The sequence below is a fragment of the Lepus europaeus genome, chromosome 10 (assembly GCF_033115175.1).
Source record: "Lepus europaeus isolate LE1 chromosome 10, mLepTim1.pri, whole genome shotgun sequence".
NCBI classification, from domain to species: Eukaryota; Metazoa; Chordata; class Mammalia; order Lagomorpha; family Leporidae; genus Lepus; species Lepus europaeus.
Window position 1 is genome coordinate 97,212,134 of NC_084836.1, and position 21,765 is coordinate 97,233,898.

Sequence of the window (21,765 nt, forward strand, 5' to 3'; positions counted from 1 at the left end):
GTACCTGCATACGGGTGCAGAAATCTTGGAATGATTTACTTGTGTATGCAGGACCATTATCTGTTTTTAAAGTTTTTGGTTTGCCCCAGGCTGCCCATGCAGCAAGGCAGTGATTAATGACATGGGTGGTACGCTCACCCGTCTCCAGAGAAGCAAAAATTACTTGGGAACAGGTGTCAACTGACACATGAACATACTTTAAGGTCCCAAACTCGGATATGTGGGTGACATCCATCTGCCAGATATGTCCTGGTAGTAATCCTCGGGGATTAACCCCCACCGAAGGCACAGGGGTTAAAGTAGGGCATGCGGCACAATGGCGAACAATATCGCGAGCGGCAGCACGAGAAAGACCGAATTTGGCGGCAAGGGTTTTTGCGTTTACATGGAACTCTGAATGAAACTGGATAGCCTGCTCTTCTGGGGAAGAAAATTGGAGTATCCAAATGGGGCGTGTGGCTTGATCAGCTATAGCATTGCCTGTGGTCATGGGTCCAGGTAAGGAAGAATGAGCTCTAATATGAGTAATAAAGAAAGGAGCAGACCGATTCCAAATAGATTTTTGCAGGGTGAGGAAAACTGTCGCTACGGAGGATGAAGAATTGACTAGTCCTGCGGCCTCAAGGATAGACACAGAATTAACCACATAGCGTGAATCAGACACAATATTGACAGGTCCGGGGAAATCAGAGAAGACTTGGTTAACTATAAGAAGTTCAGTTACCTGGGGGGAGTTAGTAGCGAATTGGAATGTTTTTGGCACAGATCCTGAAACAACATATGCACCGACTCCTGTTTTAGAACCGTCGGTATACGCTACTGGGGCTCCCTGTAAGGGCTTTTGGGATGTGGACTTTGGAAAAATAACTGGGTGAGACTGAACAAAGGTTAGCAAAGGATCAGAGGGTGTTCTGTTTGTAATAGTTGCGGAAGTGGAGCAGACTAAAACCGCCCAAGCATCAGTACAAGCGATTAGCACACGTACCTGTTCCATGGAATAGGGGACAACAATGGTGGATGGTTCGCGTCCAAAATGTTGGATAGCCCTCTGAATGGCTAGGAGAGTTATCTCCGCCACTGCCACGGGATAGTAACTAATAGATCTAGTAGATGACATTGAGGGATGGATCCAGAGGAGAGGCCCATCCTGCCATAGGACCGCGGTGGGCTGTTTAAGGGTGTCAAGGACCCAAAGAGTAAGGTCTCCCGCAGGGTCCCAACGTTTTAGGGCAGCTTTACTAAGGGCATCGTTGACAATTGACAGTGCTTGTTTGGCCTCAGAGGTGAAGGTTCGGGGGGAAGCAAGATCCGGGTCTCCTTTAAGTATATTAAAGAGGGGCTGCAATGCAGCATTAGGAATGTTAAGGTAGGGCCTAATCCAATTGATATCCCCTAAAAGTTTTTGTAAGTCATTTAGAGTGGAGATAGCATTGATTTTTATTTGAATTTTTTGAGGTCTAATTTGAGTAGGGGCGACTATAGCCCCAAGATAAGAAACTACAGACGACAATTGCACCTTATTAGGTGCAATATGCAGCCCTGCCCCTTCCAGCACTTGTTGGAGTGTACTGTATAAGGCCAGGAGCCTCTCTGCTGTGGGGGCTGCACACAGTAGGTCGTCCATATAATGTAGGCACCTGCAGTCGGAATATCGGTCTCTAAGAGGTTTTAGTACTTGGGCTACATAGACTTGACACATGGTGGGGCTATTAGTCATACCCTGAGGCAAGACTGTCCACTCCCAACGCTTGTCCGGTTGTTCCTGGTTCTGGGTGGGGACAGTAAAAGCAAAACGTGGGGTATCCTTTTTGTCCAATGGAATGGAAAAGAAACAATCCTTAAGATCTATTACAATAACAGGCCATTGGTTGGGAAGTGCCGAAAGCAGAGGAAGACCACGTTGCACAGGGCCCATAGGCTGCATCTGTGCGTTGACTGCCCTAAGATCATGTAAGAGTCTCCATTGACCTAATTTTTTGCGGATGGCAAAAATAGGCGTATTCCATGGAGAGGTGGATGGGATCAAATGACCAGCGTTGACCTGCTCCAAGACCAGAGTGTTGACTGCCTCCAGTTTCTCCTGAGATAGGGGCCACTGTGGAACCCAGACGGGTACGTCCGTTAGCCACGAGATGGGTAAAGGCTCCACTGGTTTAGGAGGCGAAACAGTGACCCCTAGGAAAAACCCAGGCCAACTTTACTTGGTCTTTGTTTTGGTTCAATGGGGGAAGGGTGGCCCTGGAGCTGGACACCGAGTCCCTTGCCTGGGACGTAACCCATATTTTGTAGCATAGATCGTACTGCAGGGGAAGTGGTGACCAAAGCAACATCCATTTCGGCCAGGACGTCTCTCCCCCAAAGGGAAATGGGTAGAGGTAAAATGAATGGAGAAAACTGTCCTCTATGACCCTCGCTATCCTGCCATGACAACAAGGCTGCACTGATTTTTGGGAAATGAGCAAAACCAAGTCCTTGCAAGGTTTGTTCCGCCACATTTGTAGGCCATGTACTAGGCCAGTCCTTTGTTGCTATAATGGATTTGTCGGCTCCTGTGTCTAAAAGTCCCTTAATGTCCTTGCCATTAATCTGCAACACTAAAGTGGGACGTTCATTTAAAAGCATATGTAAGCCGGTAAAATTAATGCCAGAGGACCCAAAGTTACCAGCGCCGCGAACGTGGTTTTTAGCTGGGATTAAAGAGTGAAGACTGGGCAGTAATAACATTTGTGCGATACGGTCTCCAGGATTGATTACTAAAGGTCCCTGAGGGGCCTGAACCATGATCTTTACTTTACCAGTGAAATCAGAGTCAACTACCCCGGGGATCACAGCTAGCCCTCGGAGGGCGGCGGAGGACCGACCCAACACTAATCCAACCGAATCCGGGGGCAGAGGACCGGAGCAGTCGCTCTCCACTAATTGTACCCCCATCTCCGGAGTTAAGAGGAGAGGGGAGGTGGCGCGGAGGTCCAGGCCTGCGGACCCGTGAGTGGCACGGGCTGAGGGTGCACTGGGTGTAGCGCAGACACGGGAGGTGGAACCTGAGAGTAGATTTGATTTTGGGGGCTCCTCGCTGGGTTGGGGAGCCCCCTCTGGCCGTTTTTTGGCCCCTGGGCGCTACCTGTAAGTGGGTTGCCATCGATATCGAAAGCAGAACGGCATACCTCTGCCCTATGAGGGCCCTTGCGGCAACGGCGACAAGGCTCTATGCCTGAAGGCTGTGCCGTGGAATACCCATGGCTGAGATTGGGGCAATCGCGTTTTCTGTGACCCGGTTGATGACATTGGAAGCAAAGTCCTGAAGATATGGGGGGTCGGGTCGATTTAGATTTTGGACTGTTTTCTTTGACTTTTGCCAGCATCGCAGCTAGGCCCGCATTAGTAAGTGGCCCACCGGTATCTCTGCAGTATTTTAACCAGGAGTCCAGAGATTTATGTCTATATTGTCGAAGAATGTTTTTGCACTCTTTATTAGCCTGCTCAAAAATAATTTGTTTGACCAGTGGCTGAACGTCAACCTCGGAAGGGAAAATACGCGACGCAGCCTCAAGTATGCGAGCGACAAAATCAGCGAAGGGTTCGGCCGTGCCCTGAACGATCTTGGTGAGGTGGCTAGCTGAGTCACTTGGATTGGACGCCTGCCTCCACGCACGTTGGGCACAGTTGGAAATTTGCCTGTATACTTGTCTAGGGAATTGGGTCTGGTCAGCCTGATAAGGTCCACGCCCTAAAAGCATATCAGCATTCCACGTAGGGTGGCCGTCCTCAGCATTTTCATCTGCCTGGTCATGACAGCACTCTGTATTCATAGATTGCCACAAAAGAAAGCCGCCTGGACTTAAACAGGCCCGAGCCAATTGGGTCCAGTCGCTAGGTGTTAAAATGGACTGGCCGACTGATTCAAGGAGTGACAATGTGAATGGGGCTGTGGGTCCATAGTCATGGACCGCAGCCTTAAGTTGTTTTAATACTGTCATGTCCAATGGTTCGTGCCGGGCCTCTCGCGTGCCCAAAGCCAAAACAGGGTAAGCCTGAGCGGGGGCAGCGGGAGCGCCAGTTCGCAACTGTTTCCAGGCTTGTTGATGAAACTGTCTGCCTGAAAAAGGTGGCACATTTGGGACGTTTAATGGCCATGGCGGCACGGGTGTTAGATGGGGCTGAGGCACGCCTACATGACCGCCAGTAGGAGGCGCTGCGTCTTTAATCTGATGGGCGGGCACGACATCGATAGGAGGAGCCGTAGGCACTAGAGGGCGTAAACAGGCATCTTTTAACTTTTGCCGCAGCTGCGCATACGTAGGAGGCGGGGATTTAGGATCGCCGTCCCCTTCCCCCTCAGACTCAGAGGAGGCGGAGCCACATTCGGAGCCTGAGGCCAGTGAGGAAGTCTGGCATCCCGTGTCCTTAAATTGTATGAGGTCCCGGGCGCCGTCCGAGCTCTGAGAACGAACTTCCTCGAGAGCCTCGCGAACCGCCGTAAGAGTCGGGCGGTCCGCTCCCACCGACCTCTCCTCTTGGAGGCACGCCCGCAGTAGTTCCCATAAGGGGAGAACAACGGGGTCGATATCGGGTTCCTGGGGATCGTTAACTGTGCGCCGGAGATCCTTTCCTAATTTCTCCCAAGACTCAAGAGTTATTTGGCCCTCGTGGGTGAGCCACGGCGCAAAGAAATCAACACTTCCAAGGAACCTGACAAGTGTGGTCTTAGAAACCTTAATCCCTTTGCTACGCAATAATGCTTTTAACGGATTAAGCAACATTGAATGGCTAGATGAATTTCCCATTTTCAGTTTAAAGCGGGGGAACAAGTCTGCTATTCTTTCAGTTTAAAGCGGGGAAACACGTCCGCTATCTTAGGGTGCGTCCACCCTCCAACCACGAGATATACCTCACTCGCGGGGCCCAGACGGTAAGACTGACCTCGCTTACCTTCTACTTACCGGGCAACGTAGAGGAAGCTCCCCGTACGGGCCACCAGCTGCTCGGCGCCGTCCTCGTCCAGCAAGAGACAGAGACCGAACACTTTGCACGGGGTTCCTTTATTGCTCGGCAAGCAGGAGATCCAGCTTCGATCTCTTCTGGGCAGGAACTTCTCTTACACCCGCGTAGCAAGGGTTTATATGCACAATACACGTCACAAATCAGGTGATAGGCTAGAAGCGCGGGGATAGGACAATCTCGTGGCAAGGCGGGAAGGAGCGAGCTAGAGCGGGAAATCTAAGGCGGGAAGGAGCGAGCAAGAGCGGGAACTCCCTGAGATGAGGAAGAACCCGGAAGCAGGGAGTCGGCGCCATCTTAGGGGCACGGTTCCTCCGGTCTGGTTCCCTACACAGGGGGAATATGCTGGATCAGGAAAACGTGAACTGTGCTTTTCACCGGTGTCACCATGGTTGGCGGTTCTCACCAAGTGCTTTTGTGCCATGTAACATTTTTTATTCCTTAGTTTCTTGGCTGGTTGTTTCCAGTAAAGGATGGACCCAGATCCAAAGCCCTATTTAGGTCCCTAGCTGTGATGGTGGGAACTGCAGGAAAGCTGAGAACGGTGGTCCTGAGGAAGGTGAGGGGAGCCACGCCCCCACCAGGCCTTTGTGCAGCAGCTAAGCGGTGCTCACACCCTGCCTCCAGCTTCCCTTCTGTCAGCCTTTTGTCCTCTTGTGGGTTACAGTCATGGGAACCACAGGGGAAAAGGATGACTTGAAACCACTTGTTTTTATCTGGTTTTCCATCGATTCTACTGCTCAAAGGAATGTGTTGGTCCAGCTTCGTCACCCTCTGACCTCAGAAGAGTCCTTGGGGATGCAGACTGAAGGTGAATTTGGCAGCTCAGTAGTGTGTAGCTGAGGTCACTGCCACCCTCTGTCACCTTGGAGAGCATCACTGACATCCGTGTCTCAGTCTGCAGAAGTGTCAGCTGTCCTGGCTGCTTCTGGACTGCAGTGACAGTGTCTGGACAGCCCCCTCGTGTCTTGCAGACCCAGCCCTTTGCCTAGTCGCAGCCACAGGACTCCAGTCTCCTCCCAGAGTACCAGCTAGATGCTGCACCTCTTCCCTAAAGCAGTGTTCTTTCAGGTTGGGCCCATTTTCCTGAGGCTCCACAGGGAGCACACAGCAGCCTTCTGGGTAGCACAGCCAGCTCCTGGGAGCTGGACCTTCATGTCCCCTGTTGGGTTGCTGGTAAGGGAGATACCAAAGGCTTCTCAAGTTGAGAATTTTGTTCTTTAAATATGGCTTTTATGTGATATTAAGTAGTTTTATTTATCCATGGAGTGGTATGGTTCCATTTGACTTAGTGTAGCAATAGGAAGTGTTGGAGCTACTTGTTTCAAAAAATTGAATTATTGTATTTTAATTTTAAAACAATAGGTATTAAAAATGAGGGAGATTGGTAGTTGGCAGGGGTTAGAGTCTTGGGGGTTGGGGGTCAGGAGGGAGAAGGATGTGGTTATAAAGGCGTCACAGGAATCTTGGTGGTGGTGGAACCGGTCAGCATCTTGACTTTGGTGGTGCATGTAGGAACCTACAGAGGTGATACAGTTGTGGAAAAGATTAGTTTTAAGGAATTGGGAGGCTATGTTTCTACTCTAGAATATTATAAAATCATTCTTTGGGGCCGGCGCTGTGGCTCACTAGGCTAATCCTCCGCCTTGCGGCGCCGGCACACCGGGTTCTAGTCCCGGTCGGGGCACCGATCCTGTCCCGGTTGCCCCTCTTCCAGGCCAGCTCTCTGCTGTGGCCAGGGAGTGCAGTGGAGGATGGCCCAAGTGCTTGGGCCCTGCACCCCATGGGAGACCAGGAGAAGCACCTGGCTCCTGCCATCGGATCAGCGCGGTGTACTGGCCGCAGCGCGCCTACCGCGGCGGCCATTGGAGGGTGAACCAACGGCAAAAAGGAAGACCTTTCTGTCTGTCTCCCTCTACTTTCCACTCTGCCTGTCAAAAATAAAAAAAAAAAATCAATAAATAAAAAATAAATAAAATCATTCTTTGAAATTATCTACATTAAAAATAAAGACTCTCGGGCCGGCACCGTGGCTTAACAGGCTAATCCTCTGCCTGCAGCGCCGGCACACCGGGTTCTAGTCCCGGTCGGGGCGCCGGATTCTGTCCCGGTTGCCCCTCTTCCAGTCCAGCTCTCTGCTATGGCCCGGGAAGGCAGTGGAGGATGGCCCAAGTCCTTGGGCCCTGCACTTGCATGGGAGACCAGGAGGAAGCACCTGGCTCCTGGCTTCGGATCAGCGCGGTGCGCCAGCTGCAACGCGGCAGCCATTGGAGGGTAAACCAACAGCAAAGGAAGACCTTTCTCTCTGTCTCTCTCTCTCACTGTCCACTCTGCCTGTCAAATAAATAAATAAATAAATAAAAAATAAAGACTCTCTCAAAATAAGAATTGAATTAATACAAAACATGCATCCAGGCTTAGATTGCAAACATGCAATAGTCCAGAGAGAACTTGAATCCGTTGTTTCAGAGGAAAGAAAGTTAAGGTCCTGCTGGGTTTGTTTTTATTTTTAATAAAGCAAATACTGGCAAGAAAGAAGCAAACATGAAGAGCCAGTTTTTTCCTCATCACACAGTGGGGTCAGTTTAGTCAGTGTGGTCTGATACAAGCCGGTAGCTTAAGCATGGGGCTTCCTTCTCTGCTTCTGTGGGGAGAGCTGCCTCCTGCGTGGAGACACACCCAGGATGATTGCAGGGCAGGGGCTGGGCGGACAGGGACATCCTAGCAGGGGTTCCCTGAATGAGGAGAGCGATAATCAAGGCCTCCTCTGTTGGGTCAGGGCCCAGATGCTTAGGCCTCACCAAGGAGCCTGGGGTCTATTTTTTAACTCTAACCTTTTCCCCTTAAGGTCAACAGAGATTAATGGAATGCTCTATAAACAGAACTCCCTAGCCACCCACGCTCAGGGAAATCCTATTGGAATAAAATGACTGAGGTCTTCAAGATTGGTCTGTAAATCTTTCAGTCTTCCTTTCCTACTCTGAGAATTGAGTCTGTGTGATTTATACTGAACTTGGAAAATAAAAGGCTTCCACATGCTTATTTTCAGAAGAGGGGAAGCTAATGCTGCAGAGTGAGCCTGGGGCACTTAGCCAGAAGAGTTAGGGCTGTTACATGCTGGCAGGAAGAGCTTTGGGGCAGTGTGCAGTCGGCAGTCTCACCTGGTGGGCTGTTCTGAAGGCCTGCCCATGCCTGCAGTGTGGAGCACTCCCCTGGCATCTAGGCCCACCCAGGCACTGCGGTAGAAAAGAACCTGACACGGTCATGCACCCACATGCCGAGGCAGGGGGAGAAGCCGTGGAGGGGACACCAGTGAGCCCAGGGCTTGTGCTGAAGGCACTCCTGCTTCCAGGCCTTCTTGGGGGAACTCAAACCTAGCAAAAAACCCTGTTCTCCACTGAATCTCTGCTAATTGGTCAGGACAGAGGCCAGCCTTGCAGGAGGAGGGGATATTGTAGTCTGAGAACCAGCCAAGAGTCTTTTTACAGATGAGTTACTTGTAGGAACTCAGGAAATGGCTCAGGCAGGCTGTATCTATTCCCCAACCCTGGCAGTGGCCTCCCAAGGTCCCAGGCAGACCCAGGCCCAGGTGATCCGCAAGGCTGCCCATCAGGTTTGACTTCTCTCGGTGGGAAAAGACTTTATGGTGATACACTGGGTCAAATGGGAAAGTGTTCTCTACAAGGTAGAAAGGGCAGGTCCACTCTTGGAGTGGCCAGGGCTTGTCAGGCTGAACATTGAGTTCCTGCTTTTACCCTTCTTTAGGCACCAGAGATTACAGCCCTTGCTTTACATTCTTATTGTGGAGGCAGACAATAAAGAGATAAATGAAAAAGGACCTTGGATTTAGCTGATTTATTCAGCACTTTGCCAAAAAAATAGGGAGAAGGGCCAGAGTGCCATGAGGGAGGGTTGCCATATCACGTAGAACGTATGCAGTCAGAGGATACCCCTCACAAGATGCCAGTTTAGCCGAGCCCTGAAGGGACAGAGGGAGCAAGCCATGCAGGTGTATCTGAGGCAAAGAGCATTCCAGGCAGAGGGGACCGAGAGTGCAAAGTTAGAGGTATGCTTGGCATGTTCGGAGAAGAGCCAGGGGCCAGAGTGGCTGGATTAGGGCAAGTGGTGGAATGGTGGGAAATGAAATTCTTCCCTGCGTTGTGGGAGGTCAGATCATACAGGGCTGCCCAGGCCATTGTAAATGCTGGGGCTTTCATGCTGAGTGAGATGGAAGCCTGTAGAGGGTTTGAACAGAGGAGTGACATGATCTGACTATGGCTTAGCATATCCCCCTGGCTGCAAGTGTTGACAACGGAATGGTGGAAAGCAAGGATAGAAGCAGGGGGCCATCTGGGAGGCTGCTGGGGGCCTGGGCAAGAGATGGTTGTGTTTAGACTCGGGGGTTGGGGGAACAGAGAGTTTGACCTCTTCAATTTATATTTTGAAGACCAAGGAGGCCGGCACCGCAGCTCAATAGGCTAATCCTCCGCCTTGTGGCGCCGGCACACCGGGTTCTGGTCCCGGTCAGGGCGCCAGATTCTGTCCCAGTTGCCCCTCTTCCAGGACAGCTATCTGCTGTGGCCAGGGAGTGCAGTGGAGGATGGCCCAAGTGCTTGGGCCCTGCACCCCATGGGAGACCAGGAGAAGCACCTGGCTCCTGCCTTTGGATCAGCGTGGTACACTGGCCACAGCACACCAGCCACGGCGGCCATTGGAGGGTGAACCAACGGCCAAAGGAGACCTTTCTCTCTGTCTCTCACTGTCCACTCTGCCTGTCAAAAAAAAAAAAAAAAAAAAAAAACCAAGGAAAAAAAAAAAAACAAGGAAAAAATGGAGTCAAAGAAGACTCCAAAGAAATGTTTTGCTTTAGCATCTGAAAGAATGGAGTCCCCTCTGCTAAGAATGAGCAGACTTTGGAAGGAGCAGGTGTGAGGGAGTTAGAGTGTGATCAGATAAGATTCTAAGTGAAGATAACAAATTGGCTAAGTCTGAAGTCAGATAAGATTCTAAGTGAAGATAACAATTGGCTCTCTAAGTCTGAAGTCTGGAGGCATTTCCAAAAACTGCAAGCAATACTTGACATGTGTCTGCTTGAACTGGACAAGTCTGATGAGATCTCCTTTCTCTCTCTCTTACTTGCATGTTCTTTGAGGTAGGAAGGAGAGGAAAGACCAGAGGAGGTACTGCCGATTTAATGATTAGAAAACAGGCCTAAGGCTGCCGAGTCCCATCATAGGCCCCAGGGTTGCTTGCAGGCTTCTCCTTATCCCCAGAGCGGGGTGGCTCATCTGCCCACTCTTGCATAATTGTAGGACTGTGAGAACCTGGGAATGCAGAAACACCTCAGACTCCAGGAGCTGTGGATAACACCAAGAAACCTGGTCACAGGCTCTTCCTTTTGGCTTTTCTTGTACCCTTGCTCATTGAGCCTTCCCGCTTCCCCCACTCAGCAGCCCCAGTCATTCAACTAATCAGTCCCTTTTCTCCCCCACCCCCAGCTACACGGATGTTATTGATGTTGTCCAGGCCCTGCAGACCCACCCAGATGAGCATGTCAAGGCCTCCTTCACCATTGGTGCCGTTACAGTGTGCGTGGAGCCCCTGAGCTGCTACATGGAGCACAGGTAGATATGAGAACACCTCCAGCCTGCAGGATGTGTTAAGTAATGAAAGTGATTTGTTTCCACCCTCCAGGAGACACATCTTCATGTGGGCTTGAGTTGTGGAACAACAGCCTACCTTGTACGCAGTAAACACTGAGATACTCTTTGTTAATGTCGGGTTTTCAAAATATCCCCTTGGTTTGATAGCCAGAGAGGAAAGAGGAATTGTAGAGACTTAGTTTTTGTGAGGGCAGGAGCCATTTCTGTTAGTACTTAGTAGATAGTAAGTGTTCCATAAATTTCTGTTGGATAAATGGATGTTTCAGCAAATGTGTACCGAGTATGTTCAAAGATAAATAAATTAACAACACATAAAAGGACTGACAATGAGCGTATTATCTACTTATATATAGAAATAAGACAAATTGGATGAATGTGGTTATGGAATATAAAAATGTAAGTAATGGCCGGTGCTGTGGCATAGCGGGTAAGGCCACCACCTGCAGTGCCGGCACCCCATATAGGTGCCGATTCGAGTCCCGGCTGCCCCACTTCCTAACTAGCTCTTTGCTGTGGCCTGGGAAAGCAGTGGAAGATGTCTCAGATCCTTGGACCCTTGGACCCGCGTGGGAGATCTGGAAGAAGCTCCTGGCCCCTGGCTTTGGATCAGCGCAGCTCCAGCTGTTGTGGCCAACTGGGGAGTGAACCAGTGGATAGACCTCTCTCTCTCTGCCTCTCCTCTCTCTGTGTAATTCTGACTTTCAAATAAATAAATATTTTTTTAAAAAGTAACTAACAGCCGGCGCCGTGGCTCAACAGGCTAATCCTCCGCCTTGCGGCGCCGGCACACCGGGTTCTAGTCCCGGTCGGGGCACCGATCCTGTCCCGGTTGCCCCTCTTCCAGGCCAGCTCTCTGCTGTGGCTAGGGAGTGCAGTGGAGGATGGCCCAAGTCCTTGGGTCCTGCACCCCATGGGAGACCAGGAGAAGCACCTGGCTCCTGCCATCGGAACAGCGAGGTGCGCCGGCCGCAGCGCGCTACCGCGGCGGCCATTGGAGGGTGAACCAACGGCAAAAGGAAGACCTTTCTCTCTGTCTCTCTCTCTCACTGTCCACTCTGCCTGTCAAAAAAAAAAAAAATTAAAAAAAAGAAAAAAAAAAGTAACTAACAAAATTCAGGAATAAGTAATAACTATGAGAACATTTATTTCCACATTTGTTTCATATAGGGAGATCAAAAAATATTTAACCCAATAGACTTTAAGAAATTTTCAGATTTACTTCTAAATCCCTTCTGGAATATAATTTATTATAGTGGTTTACTTAAGCTCTATAGGAAAACTAATGATTAGCCCATATATACGTTATGAGAACTACAAGCAAGAATAGAGTTATTGGGGCCAGCATTGAGTTACAGTAGATTAAGCCATTGCTTGCAATGCTGGCATCACACATCCAGTTCAAGTCCCAGGCATTCCACTTCTGATACAGCTTCCTGCTAATGTGCCTGGTAAGACATCAGAAGATAGCCCAAGTACTTGGGTCCCTGCCACCCAAGTAGGAGACCAGGATGGAGACCTGGTTTCTGGCTTCAGCCTGACCCTGACCTGGCTATTGTGACCATTTGGAGAATGTACCAGAAAATGGCAGCTATCTCTTTCTCAGGACTTGAACTGACCCGCCAGTAGGGGATGCAGGCATCCCAAGTGGCAGCCTAACCTGCTGTGCCAGGACACCATCCTTCAGCAAGGTTTTAGAGTTTTCAATGTATAAATCTTGTGCTTCCTTTGTTTAATTTATTCCTATTTTATTCTTTTTGATACTATCATAAATGGAATTGTTATGTTAATTTCATCTTTGGGTTTTTCATTGCTGCTCTATAAAGCTGTAATATTTTGTAAAAGATTTATGTAGTTGAAAGGCAGTGCTACAGAAAGACGGAGAGATGGAGCGATCTTTCATCTGCTGGTTCATTCTCCAAATAGCTGCAGCAGCTGGTACAGGACCAGGCCAGAGCCAGGAGCCAGGTCTCCCATGTGACTATCAGGGGCCCAAGTACTTCAGTCATCTTCCGGTGCTTTCACAGGCACATTAGCAGAGTGCTGGATCAGAAATGGGATATCCAGAACTCAAAACTGCCACCCATATGGGATGCCAGCATTCCAGACAGTGGTCCATCTATGCCGTCCCACAACACTGGCCCCAGATAATATATTTTTGTGTTGCTCTTATAGTTTACAACCTTACTGAACTCAGTTATTAGTGCTGGTCGGGTATTTTTTTATGTGTAGATTTCTTAAGATTTCTGTGTACAAGACCATGTTATCTGTAAATAGAAATCTCTTTTTCTTATTTTTTTAAGATTTATTTATTGTGGCCACTGCTGTGGCATAGCGGGTAAAGCCACCATCTGCAGTGCCAGCACCCCATATGGGCGCCGGTTCAAGTCCCAGCTGCTCCACTTCCAATCCAGCTCTCTGCTATGGCCTGGGAAAGCAGTGGAGGATGGCTCAAGTCCTTGGGCCCCTCTGCCTACGTGGGAGAACTGGAAGAAAGCTCCTGGCTCCTGGCTTTGGATTGGCGCAACTCCAGCCTTTGCAGCCATTTGGGGAGTAAACCAGCGGATGGAAGACCTCTCTCTCTCTCTCTGCCTCTCCTCCTCTCTCACTGTAACTCTGCATTTCAAATAAATTAATAAATCTTTCCAAAAATGTTTATTTATTTGAAAGGCAGAGTTACAGAGAGGCAAAGGCAGAGAGAGAAAGAGGTCTTCTATCTGCTGGGTCACTCCCCAGATGGGCACAACAACCGAAGCTGCAACAATCCAAAGCCATGAGCCAGGATCATCTTCCAGATCTCCCACACAGGTGCAGAGGCCCAAGGACTTGGGCCATCCTCCACTGCTTTCCCAGGCTATAGCAGAAAGCTGGATCGGAAGTGGAGCAGGCGGGATTTGAACCGGTGTCCATATAGGATGCTGGCACTGCAGGCAGTGGCTTTACCCAGTATGCCAGAGCGCCAGCTCAAAAATCTCTTTACTTGATCCTTTCCAATCTAGATGTCCATTTATGTCTTTTTCTTGCCTAATATATCTGACTATAGTCTCCAATATAACATTAAGTAGAAGTAGCAAGAGCAGACACCCTTGTTCCTGATCAGAAAGGAAACCATCCAGTATTGCACCGTTAAATATGCTGCTAGCTTTGACTTGTGTGTTACTTTTATAATATGACAATTTTTTTAATGTTTATTTTCATTTTCAACTACTTGAAAGGCAGAGAAACACAGAAAGAGAGACAGAGATCTTCCATGCACTGGTTCACTTCCCAAATGCCTACAACAACCAGGGCTGGACCTGGCCTAAGCCAGTAGCTCCATCCAGGTCTCCCACAAGAATGGCAGGGTCTCAGGGTACTTGAGCCATCATCTGTACCTCCCAGAATTCATTTATAGGAAGCTAGGTTGGAGTAGAAGCAGCCAGGACTTGAACCAGCACTCCCATATGGGATGTGGGTATCCCAAGTGGTAGCTTAACCCACTATACCACAACACCTGCTTCTAAAAGTGTTTTGGAGAATCACATTTTTCAAACTCTTAATTCAGTGTTGTTGATATCTTTTTAATGGCCACCTTAGCAAAAATAAAATTTGCATCACTGCTTCTAGATAATGTTTTTGTAATAAAACAAGTGGGATATCAGAGTGCAGTTGAAGTCCCAGCTACTCCACTTTGTATCCAGCTTCCAGCTAATGCATCCTGGGCAGCAGAAAATGACAGCTCAAGTGCTTAGGGGCCTGCCACCCACATAGGGGATCCAGATGGAATTCTGGCTCCTGGCTTCAAACTGACCCAGCTCTGGCTGTTGTGGGCATTTGTGGAATGAACCAGATAGATCTCTGTCTTCTCTGTCTCTTCCTCTCTCTCTGTCATTTTGCCTTTCAAATAAATAAATATATAAAAGCAAAATAATAAAACAGGTGGTAATACAACATAGTAGGGTTTATGTTTCCTTTCTGTGAGGTGGGGATCGGTGTGGCTTCTCTAATCTAGAAAGGTGGGTTCAGGTTGGATTCAGGATAAGTCCACCTGAGATTTTGTATCTTTATACTGATGGGTTTTGTTCAATATCTATAGAATGTTTACTGTGTGCCAGGATTGTCATCATCTTTGAGGGCACAGCAAAGAACAAGTCAGCCCAGGTATCAGCTCTTGGGGCGTCTACACTTTTATGGATATTTGGGTAGGAATTGTGGGCCTGTATTTTGGGATAGATTAGATTAATGTTATTTAATGATCGGCTAGAATTTAATAGAAATTGAATACTTGGTACAGTACAAAATGTATGTTACCTGTGTAACTGAAATTTATGTAGGTAGCACAGCTGCTTTTTTTATTCAAAGGAAGAGCTCATCAATAACTGGTGTATCCGTATTTCAGTGTTTGTTGGTGTAGAACTTGCCTTGTATGTGCTAGGCACCCTTCAGTACAGTTTAGTAGAGAGGATGATTTGTAAGAAGGACAGAAGTGAACAGCATCTCATGTTGATGCTTTGCTCCTTCTAATCCTTAAAAATTCCCTATAAGGTGTAGGTATCATTACTATGATATTACCATGTCATTACATAACATTCCAGTGAAGGAGCTGAGGCTCCAAAAAGTTAAAATAATTTTCCAGGTGTCACCCTGATGACATGTACACAATTAATCATGATGTAAAAGAGTGCCATAATAAAATATAAATGTAATTTTTAAAAAAGATTTATTTATTTGAAAGAGTTACACAGAAAAAGGAGAGGCAGAGAGAGAGGTCTTCCATCCACTGGTTCACTCCCCAGTTGACCACAATGGCTGGAGCTGCACCGATCCGAAGCTAGGAGCCAGGAGCTTCCAGGTCTCCCACATCAGAACAGGGGCTCAAGGACTTGGGCCATATTCTACTGCTTTCCCAGGCTAAAGCAGAGAGCTGGATCGAAAGTGGAGCAGCCGGGACTTGAACCGGCACCCATATGGGATGCCAGCACTGAAGGCAGTGGCTTTACCCATTACACCACAGTGCCAGCTCCTGTAATTTTTAAGAATCATAAAGAGGAGCTGGTGCTGTGGTGTAGTGGTTAAGCTTCCCCCTTTGGTGCCAGCATCCCATGTGAGTGCCAGTTCAAGTCCTAGCTGCTGCACTTCTGATCCAGCTCCCTGCTAATGCACCTGGGAAAACAGCAGAAGATGACCCAAGTGCTTGGAACCCTGAACCCATATGGGAGACACGGATGAAGCTCCTGGCTCCTGGCTTCAGTCTGGCCTGCTCTGGCCGTTAATGGCCATTTAGGGAGTGAACCAGCAGATTGAAGATCTCTCTCTCTCCCTCCCTCCCTCCCTCCCTCCCTCCCTCCCTCCCTCCCTCTGTAATTCTGCCTTTCAAATAAATAAATCTTTATTAAAAAAAAATCAAGACTTGCCACTACCAAGTAAATTCCAAGAGAGATTCTCCTGTATTTTTTGTTTTGTTTTGTGTTTTAACAAATGGCCACAATGGCTGGAGCTGGTCAGATCCAAAGCCAGGAGGCAGGAGCTTCCTTTGAGCCTCCCACATGGGTGCAGGGGCCCAAGAACATTAGCTGTTTTCTACTGCTTTCCCAAGTGCATCAGTGGGGAGCTAGATTTGAAGTGGAGCAGCTGGGACTTGAACTGGCTCCCATAAGGGATGCCAGCGCCACAGGTGGTAGCTTTACCCACTATAACACAGCACCAGCCCCGCCCCTGGTGTTTTGAACAGCATTAATACCTCTAACTAGACCACCAGCAATTTAGAAGAGTGGCGTCAGCAAACATCCCACATGTCAGGGAAGAAAGCACAAGAGCTCAATGGAGCTGGTCCTAGGTCCCTGCCTTAGCCCCACCACTTCCCAGCTGCATGGGAGACAGGGGCAACATGCTTACCCCGTTTACCCTTTCTAAACCTGCTTTTTCCATTTGTTATATACCCAAGGCATGGAGTGCACAGGATGACAAAGTAAGATTCGATATGTGGACTGCTTGCACAGTGCCTGACCCATAATGGGAACTCGGTAAGAGGCAGCTTTCCCCGTTACTGTTAGCTTTGTTCCCTGAAAGGAGTCCTGTGATGTTTTAGGAGTTTTAAAGCCCTGTAAGAATCTGAATCTGAGCTTTCCTCTGGAGCTTAACTGCAGGACTCCAGTTGTTAACTAACTCAACACTTTGGATGTGTCATCCCCACCTCCTGCTTCACTTGCGATCCAGTTCATCAGTCTCTGCTTTTCCTTCACACTTGGAGTTAAGAATAAGATTAAAGAGGTCTGGGATTTTCGTGTGCACATAAAGGGAAGCATAGCAGTTTGGGTTCTGAAGTTCCCGTGTAGAGTTAGGCAAGTGCAATCCTTATTTTCCATTGAAATTTCCCCTTTACTCAAAATAGTAAGTCTTTTAGAAAAGACCAGCTCTCTTTCTCCCTGACTCTCCATCTGTACTCTAAAGATCTGGTCCTTCTCCCAGTGCCCAAGAGTTAGCTTGTAGGGACTTCCGTGGCACAGAAGCTTGGTGGTTTGAGTGCCAAGACTGTCTGACAGTAATGGGAAAGCTGCCTCTTCCTGAGTCCCCACCACGGGCCAGGCACTGTGCAAGCAGTCCGCATAGCGAATCTTACTCTGTTATCCTGTGACATCAGTGATAGTTCTACTTTTGTGGAAAACAATTTGTGACAATTCTGAGATGAATGGTTTTAAAATATTTCTCTTTTTTCCCCCTAGATTTCTCTTCCCTAAATGTCTTGACCAGTGTTCACAAGGTAAGCAATATGCTTTACTTCCTGCTTGCATGTGTTTCAATCTCTGTTTAAGTACAGGCAGACTCCATCATGTCCCTACGTGCCACTCTCAAATCTAAAGCTACCAAAATTGGTCCAGGGGGAACCTCGACATCTTTAGTTTTATCATGTTTGATAGATTTCTTCCAAGAACTTATCTCTTACAGGCAGTAATTGCCATGGCAGCACCTCTCCTATGCTAGAGTCATGCTCTGGCCTTCCAGCTAATGTCAGTGGACTGAATAGCTATCCCTAGCCTCTGATCAGCAAGATCTTGATGCATTCCTCCCGTCTCAAGAGCTCAAGAGTCTGGCCCAGCAAGACCTGTCTTCCCCGGTACCCTCTTATGCACAGTGGAATTTTCCATACCTCCTTGAAAACCTTTAGAAAAACCCTCTCATCCTGGCGGTTACACTGTGCTACCACCTGGCGACCCTGGAAGCAGCACTTTGTGTCATATTATCTGTGAGTCCCAGAAATCCAGAATACATTCTAAATTCCCTGCAGTGGTGATGAAATGCTCATTGTTGTTGGGAGAAATGCCTGGGGCTTGGGTTTCCTGAGCCAGCCCAGCAAGCAGAAATCAGACAGAAGAAAACAACTTATGTCCCCAGCACGGTTTTGCCCTGCTGGTCCCATTGCCAGTCCACAGGGAGCGGAGGCAGCAGAGCGTACCAGAGCTGTTGTCTTGGGAAACAGCTGAGTTAGGTGCTGCCCAGGGCAGGAGGCTAGTCCCTGGAGGGAGGAATGTGTATGTTGGACGGCCGTACCAGGTAATCCTCTGGTCCACTGTTGGAGGCCCCTGTTACTGTCCAGCACTGCAGCCCCAGCAGCAAAGTGGAATGGAGGCCAACTGGGTCCATCCACAGTGTCCAGCCCAGGTAGAGTAAGGGGATTTCGTAGATTGGAGCAATCGGACTTGGTGACAGGATAGATGTGGGGCTGTGAGTTGGAAAAGGATGACTCCTGGGTTTCCAGTTGAGGAGCTGTCCTTGAAATAGAAAGCATAGGAGAAAACGTAGGTGCAAGAAATAACAAAAGAGGACTGTCTGATTCTAAGATACGTGTTTGGAAGTCATGGTCAGAGCCAAGGGCATGGAGCCTAGACTGAAAAAGGAGAAACAGGAAAGCACTTTACCTCAGAGAACAAGGAAGGAGAATGAGGTCAGAGGTGTTTATTGTAACCCTGGAAGTTGAGACCTCGAAGGAAGGACAGAAAAACACTATTGGCTTTTGCAAGTATGAAGGATGCAGGTGACCTCAGCAGGAGCTGAGTGGAGAGGTGAGGGCCGAAGCCACGTCCAAGTGGACTGGTGGCCTGCGAGGTCCTGCAAGCCAGCGAGTGTGAATGGTATTTTGGGATGTTTGGGGCTGTGAGGAAAAGGATGATAGCTGGAGGGGAATTCTTGCAAGGATTATTTCCAAATGATTTGCTTCTCCTTGTTTGCTGAACAGAAAACCTAGGGACTAGAGCGAGATACTGGACCTGATAGAGGTGGCCCCTGAGGGCCTGGAGCTCAAACCCAGGAGTAAAGGGTGACTCAAAAGGCTTCTCACTGGGAGCATTAGCTGGAGGCAGGGGAAGTTGAGAAAGTGTTTGTCTGATTTACCATAGTGACCAGTAGTTGAACCTGGGATTTGCTGACTTGTCCAGCCCCAGGCCCTGTCATAGTCTTGTAAATGTTGGTGCAACACCTTGTCCATCACAGGACTGTTACCACCCTGGGGCAACATTAGACAGCCCTTACAAAAAACCTTGGAAAAGTGCTCTGTCTTTATTGTTCTTGAACCTGGGGCAGCACTGGCTTATATCCCAAGAGGAAAGCCACTCTTTAGTTTGAATAAAAGCTTTTAAGCCAGCCCAGACAGTGCTCTCCAGCATTTGGTGGGTACAATTCAGGAACACTGCCTTTCAGCTCCTTGTGTAAAGGCAGATCCTGTGCTAGTATAAACTGGGGTGGGATCACATCTGGGCAGATGACCATGAGGCCGTCTGTACTGGAAGCTGAGCTTCTCCAAGGACTCACAGAATGACAGTGCCTTGGCAGATACCTTCCCTTTGCGTCTGTGCCCACTTCTCTGAGGCCTGGCCTGACCTGGCTTGCCATCACATAGGCTGTCTGGGGAGGGAGAGGAGAAGAGGCAGGTCTTGTCCGCAGAGATTCAGAGGCTCACTCAGAGGTGGGTCTGCCACCAGTAGACACACACTTCGTGTCCACAGCAGTGTCTTGCCTCCCTTTGTGCCCCTTCATGAGTCAGGCTCCCTGATTCATTGCTTTTAACAACAAAGGATTATTTTCCAATGAGAAAAGGACTATGTTGTAGCCCTAAGATGATGTGTCTTGCAGAAATCCAGGGACTAGGAAACAATCTCAGTGCTTAAGCAAGGCTTATTATCATAAGGTTTGAAAGCACAATAGAAATATTTTACTGCTGTGGCATGCTTTGAGAAGTATCTACTAATAAAAAAATAAATAAATAATACGTCATTTTCTCCTGGGCTTCTGAAATCTGTAAGCCAGGCCAAGTGGTCAGAGACTGCAGTGATGTTTCTCACTCCTGGTGGTGGGCCAGACCAGGCTGCTTGCTCACTCTCAGCTCAGACTGGGAAGACCTTGACCAAAGCTGAGTGTGCACTTCATGATACAGAACAAAGGACACTCCTGGTCCAAACAAAGTGAAACCGTTCACCATGGCCTGTTCACCCTGGACTCTGCATAACTACCTGTCTCACAGATGGCATTTCCTCTTGGCAGGTGACAGTTTACATAGCTGGCCTAAGGAATGCCGGGGATAATCCTCTTGCTCGTTTCCTTGTAAAGCAAAGCCCCTTCTCTGTGCCCAGCTCCTGACCTAGAATCCCATCCCACGAGGTTTGTCCACATGGTACTGGTACAGTGGGCAGGACTTTGGGCAGGCGTGTCTGCCAGAGACCCAGGTCCCAGGCCTGCACACGACACTGGTACACACCACTCAGTGGTGCATTTGCACTAGTCAGACTCTCCCACTTTCTTTGTCCAAGAAGAAGCCAAACAGAGTCCCAGGGCCTCTAGGGCCTAACTCAGTCTTTCCTGGCTCCTCATCGCAAGACCCAACATGCGGTTCTTGTCTTCTTCCCTTGAGAGTATCTGGGCCTCTAGCAGGATCCCGCCATCACGTCTGCCATCTCCAGAACTGGTGAGCCTTTTAGATTCCTGCCTGCTTCCCCATTGTGCCACACTGTGGGCCCGGCCTCCTGACCTTTCCTTTTCCAGTTTCTGAGGGCCCCAGTCACTCCTGTACCAGGGCACGGGGACGGGCTGCCTCCCCTGTAGCTTCCAGAGTGACCTCTCTAAATGGGAGGCGAGAGCCCAGGTACCACTAGTGTCACCTTCCTTGGGAGACTTCTGTGACACTGTCTGAGGAAGGTCCATCTGATGTTGAAGCTTAGGAACAGAAAACGCTTGTGGAGAACTGGTTCGTGTCCTGGTTGCTCCACTTCCCATCCAGCTTCCTGCTAATGTACCTGGGAAAGCAGCAGAAGGTGGCCCAAGTGCTTGGTGCTTGCTCTCACATGGGAGACTTTAGATGAAGCTCCGGACTCCTGGCTTCAGTCCAGAGCCCAGCTCTGGCTGTTGTGGTTATTTGGGGAATGAACCAGAGGATGGAAGACTTCTTTCTGTCTGCCTCTGCCTCTCCCTCTCTGTAATTCCACCCTTCAAATAAACAAATAAATATTAAAAAAAAAAAAAACCCTTTCCAGATGGATGTCTGATAAATGGGATTTGCTCAGACTTGTTAGTGAGGAAAATTTGCATGTGAGTGCCTCCAGCGTGGCTGATTGGACAGCTGTCTTGGAGATCAGGTTGCTTGTTTGTCTTTTATACTTGGTTCATTCATTATTTATTCAGCAAATCTCGCCTGCTGTAACCCAGTCCTAGGGGATTAAGGAAGCTTCTGGAAGAGGTGCTATTCATGTTGTCTGTACCTTGAAGGAGGAGTTGGCTCAACAAAAAGAAGGGAAAAGGTGATTCTAGGCAGAAGAATGAAAGACCAGCAGGAACAAAGGCTTGATGATGACCAGAGCATACAGAGGAGGCAAAGCACAGTGGATAGATTAGGCAAACAGAATGATCTGATAGTAGCCAATAGTCATTGGAGCCCATTGAAATAATTTAAGCAGGAAAATGACATGATCAGATTTTTGTTTTTGAAAGATTATTCTGACCACAATGGGAAAAATGAATTGAGGAAAAGGAATCCTGGATGAGGCCAGCGCAGTAGCATAGCAGATAAAGCTGCTGCCTGCAGTGCTGGTATCCTATATGGGTGCCGGTTCGAGTCCTGGCTGCTCTACTTCTGCTCTCTTCT

At 48.7% G+C, this 21,765-nt stretch overlaps 1 protein-coding gene across 2 annotated transcripts in view; it reads left to right on the forward strand.

Annotated features, from left to right (window-relative positions):
* Positions 1-21,765, forward strand: part of DNAAF9 (dynein axonemal assembly factor 9) — a 131,574-nt gene that overhangs the window by 93,174 nt on the left and 16,635 nt on the right. For both annotated transcript variants that reach the window (XM_062203933.1, XM_062203934.1), the window contains 2 exons: positions 10,497-10,622; positions 17,360-17,397. In XM_062203933.1, coding sequence (XP_062059917.1) covers positions 10,497-10,622; positions 17,360-17,397 — 164 coding nt within the window. The remainder of the gene's footprint in view (positions 1-10,496; positions 10,623-17,359; positions 17,398-21,765) is intronic.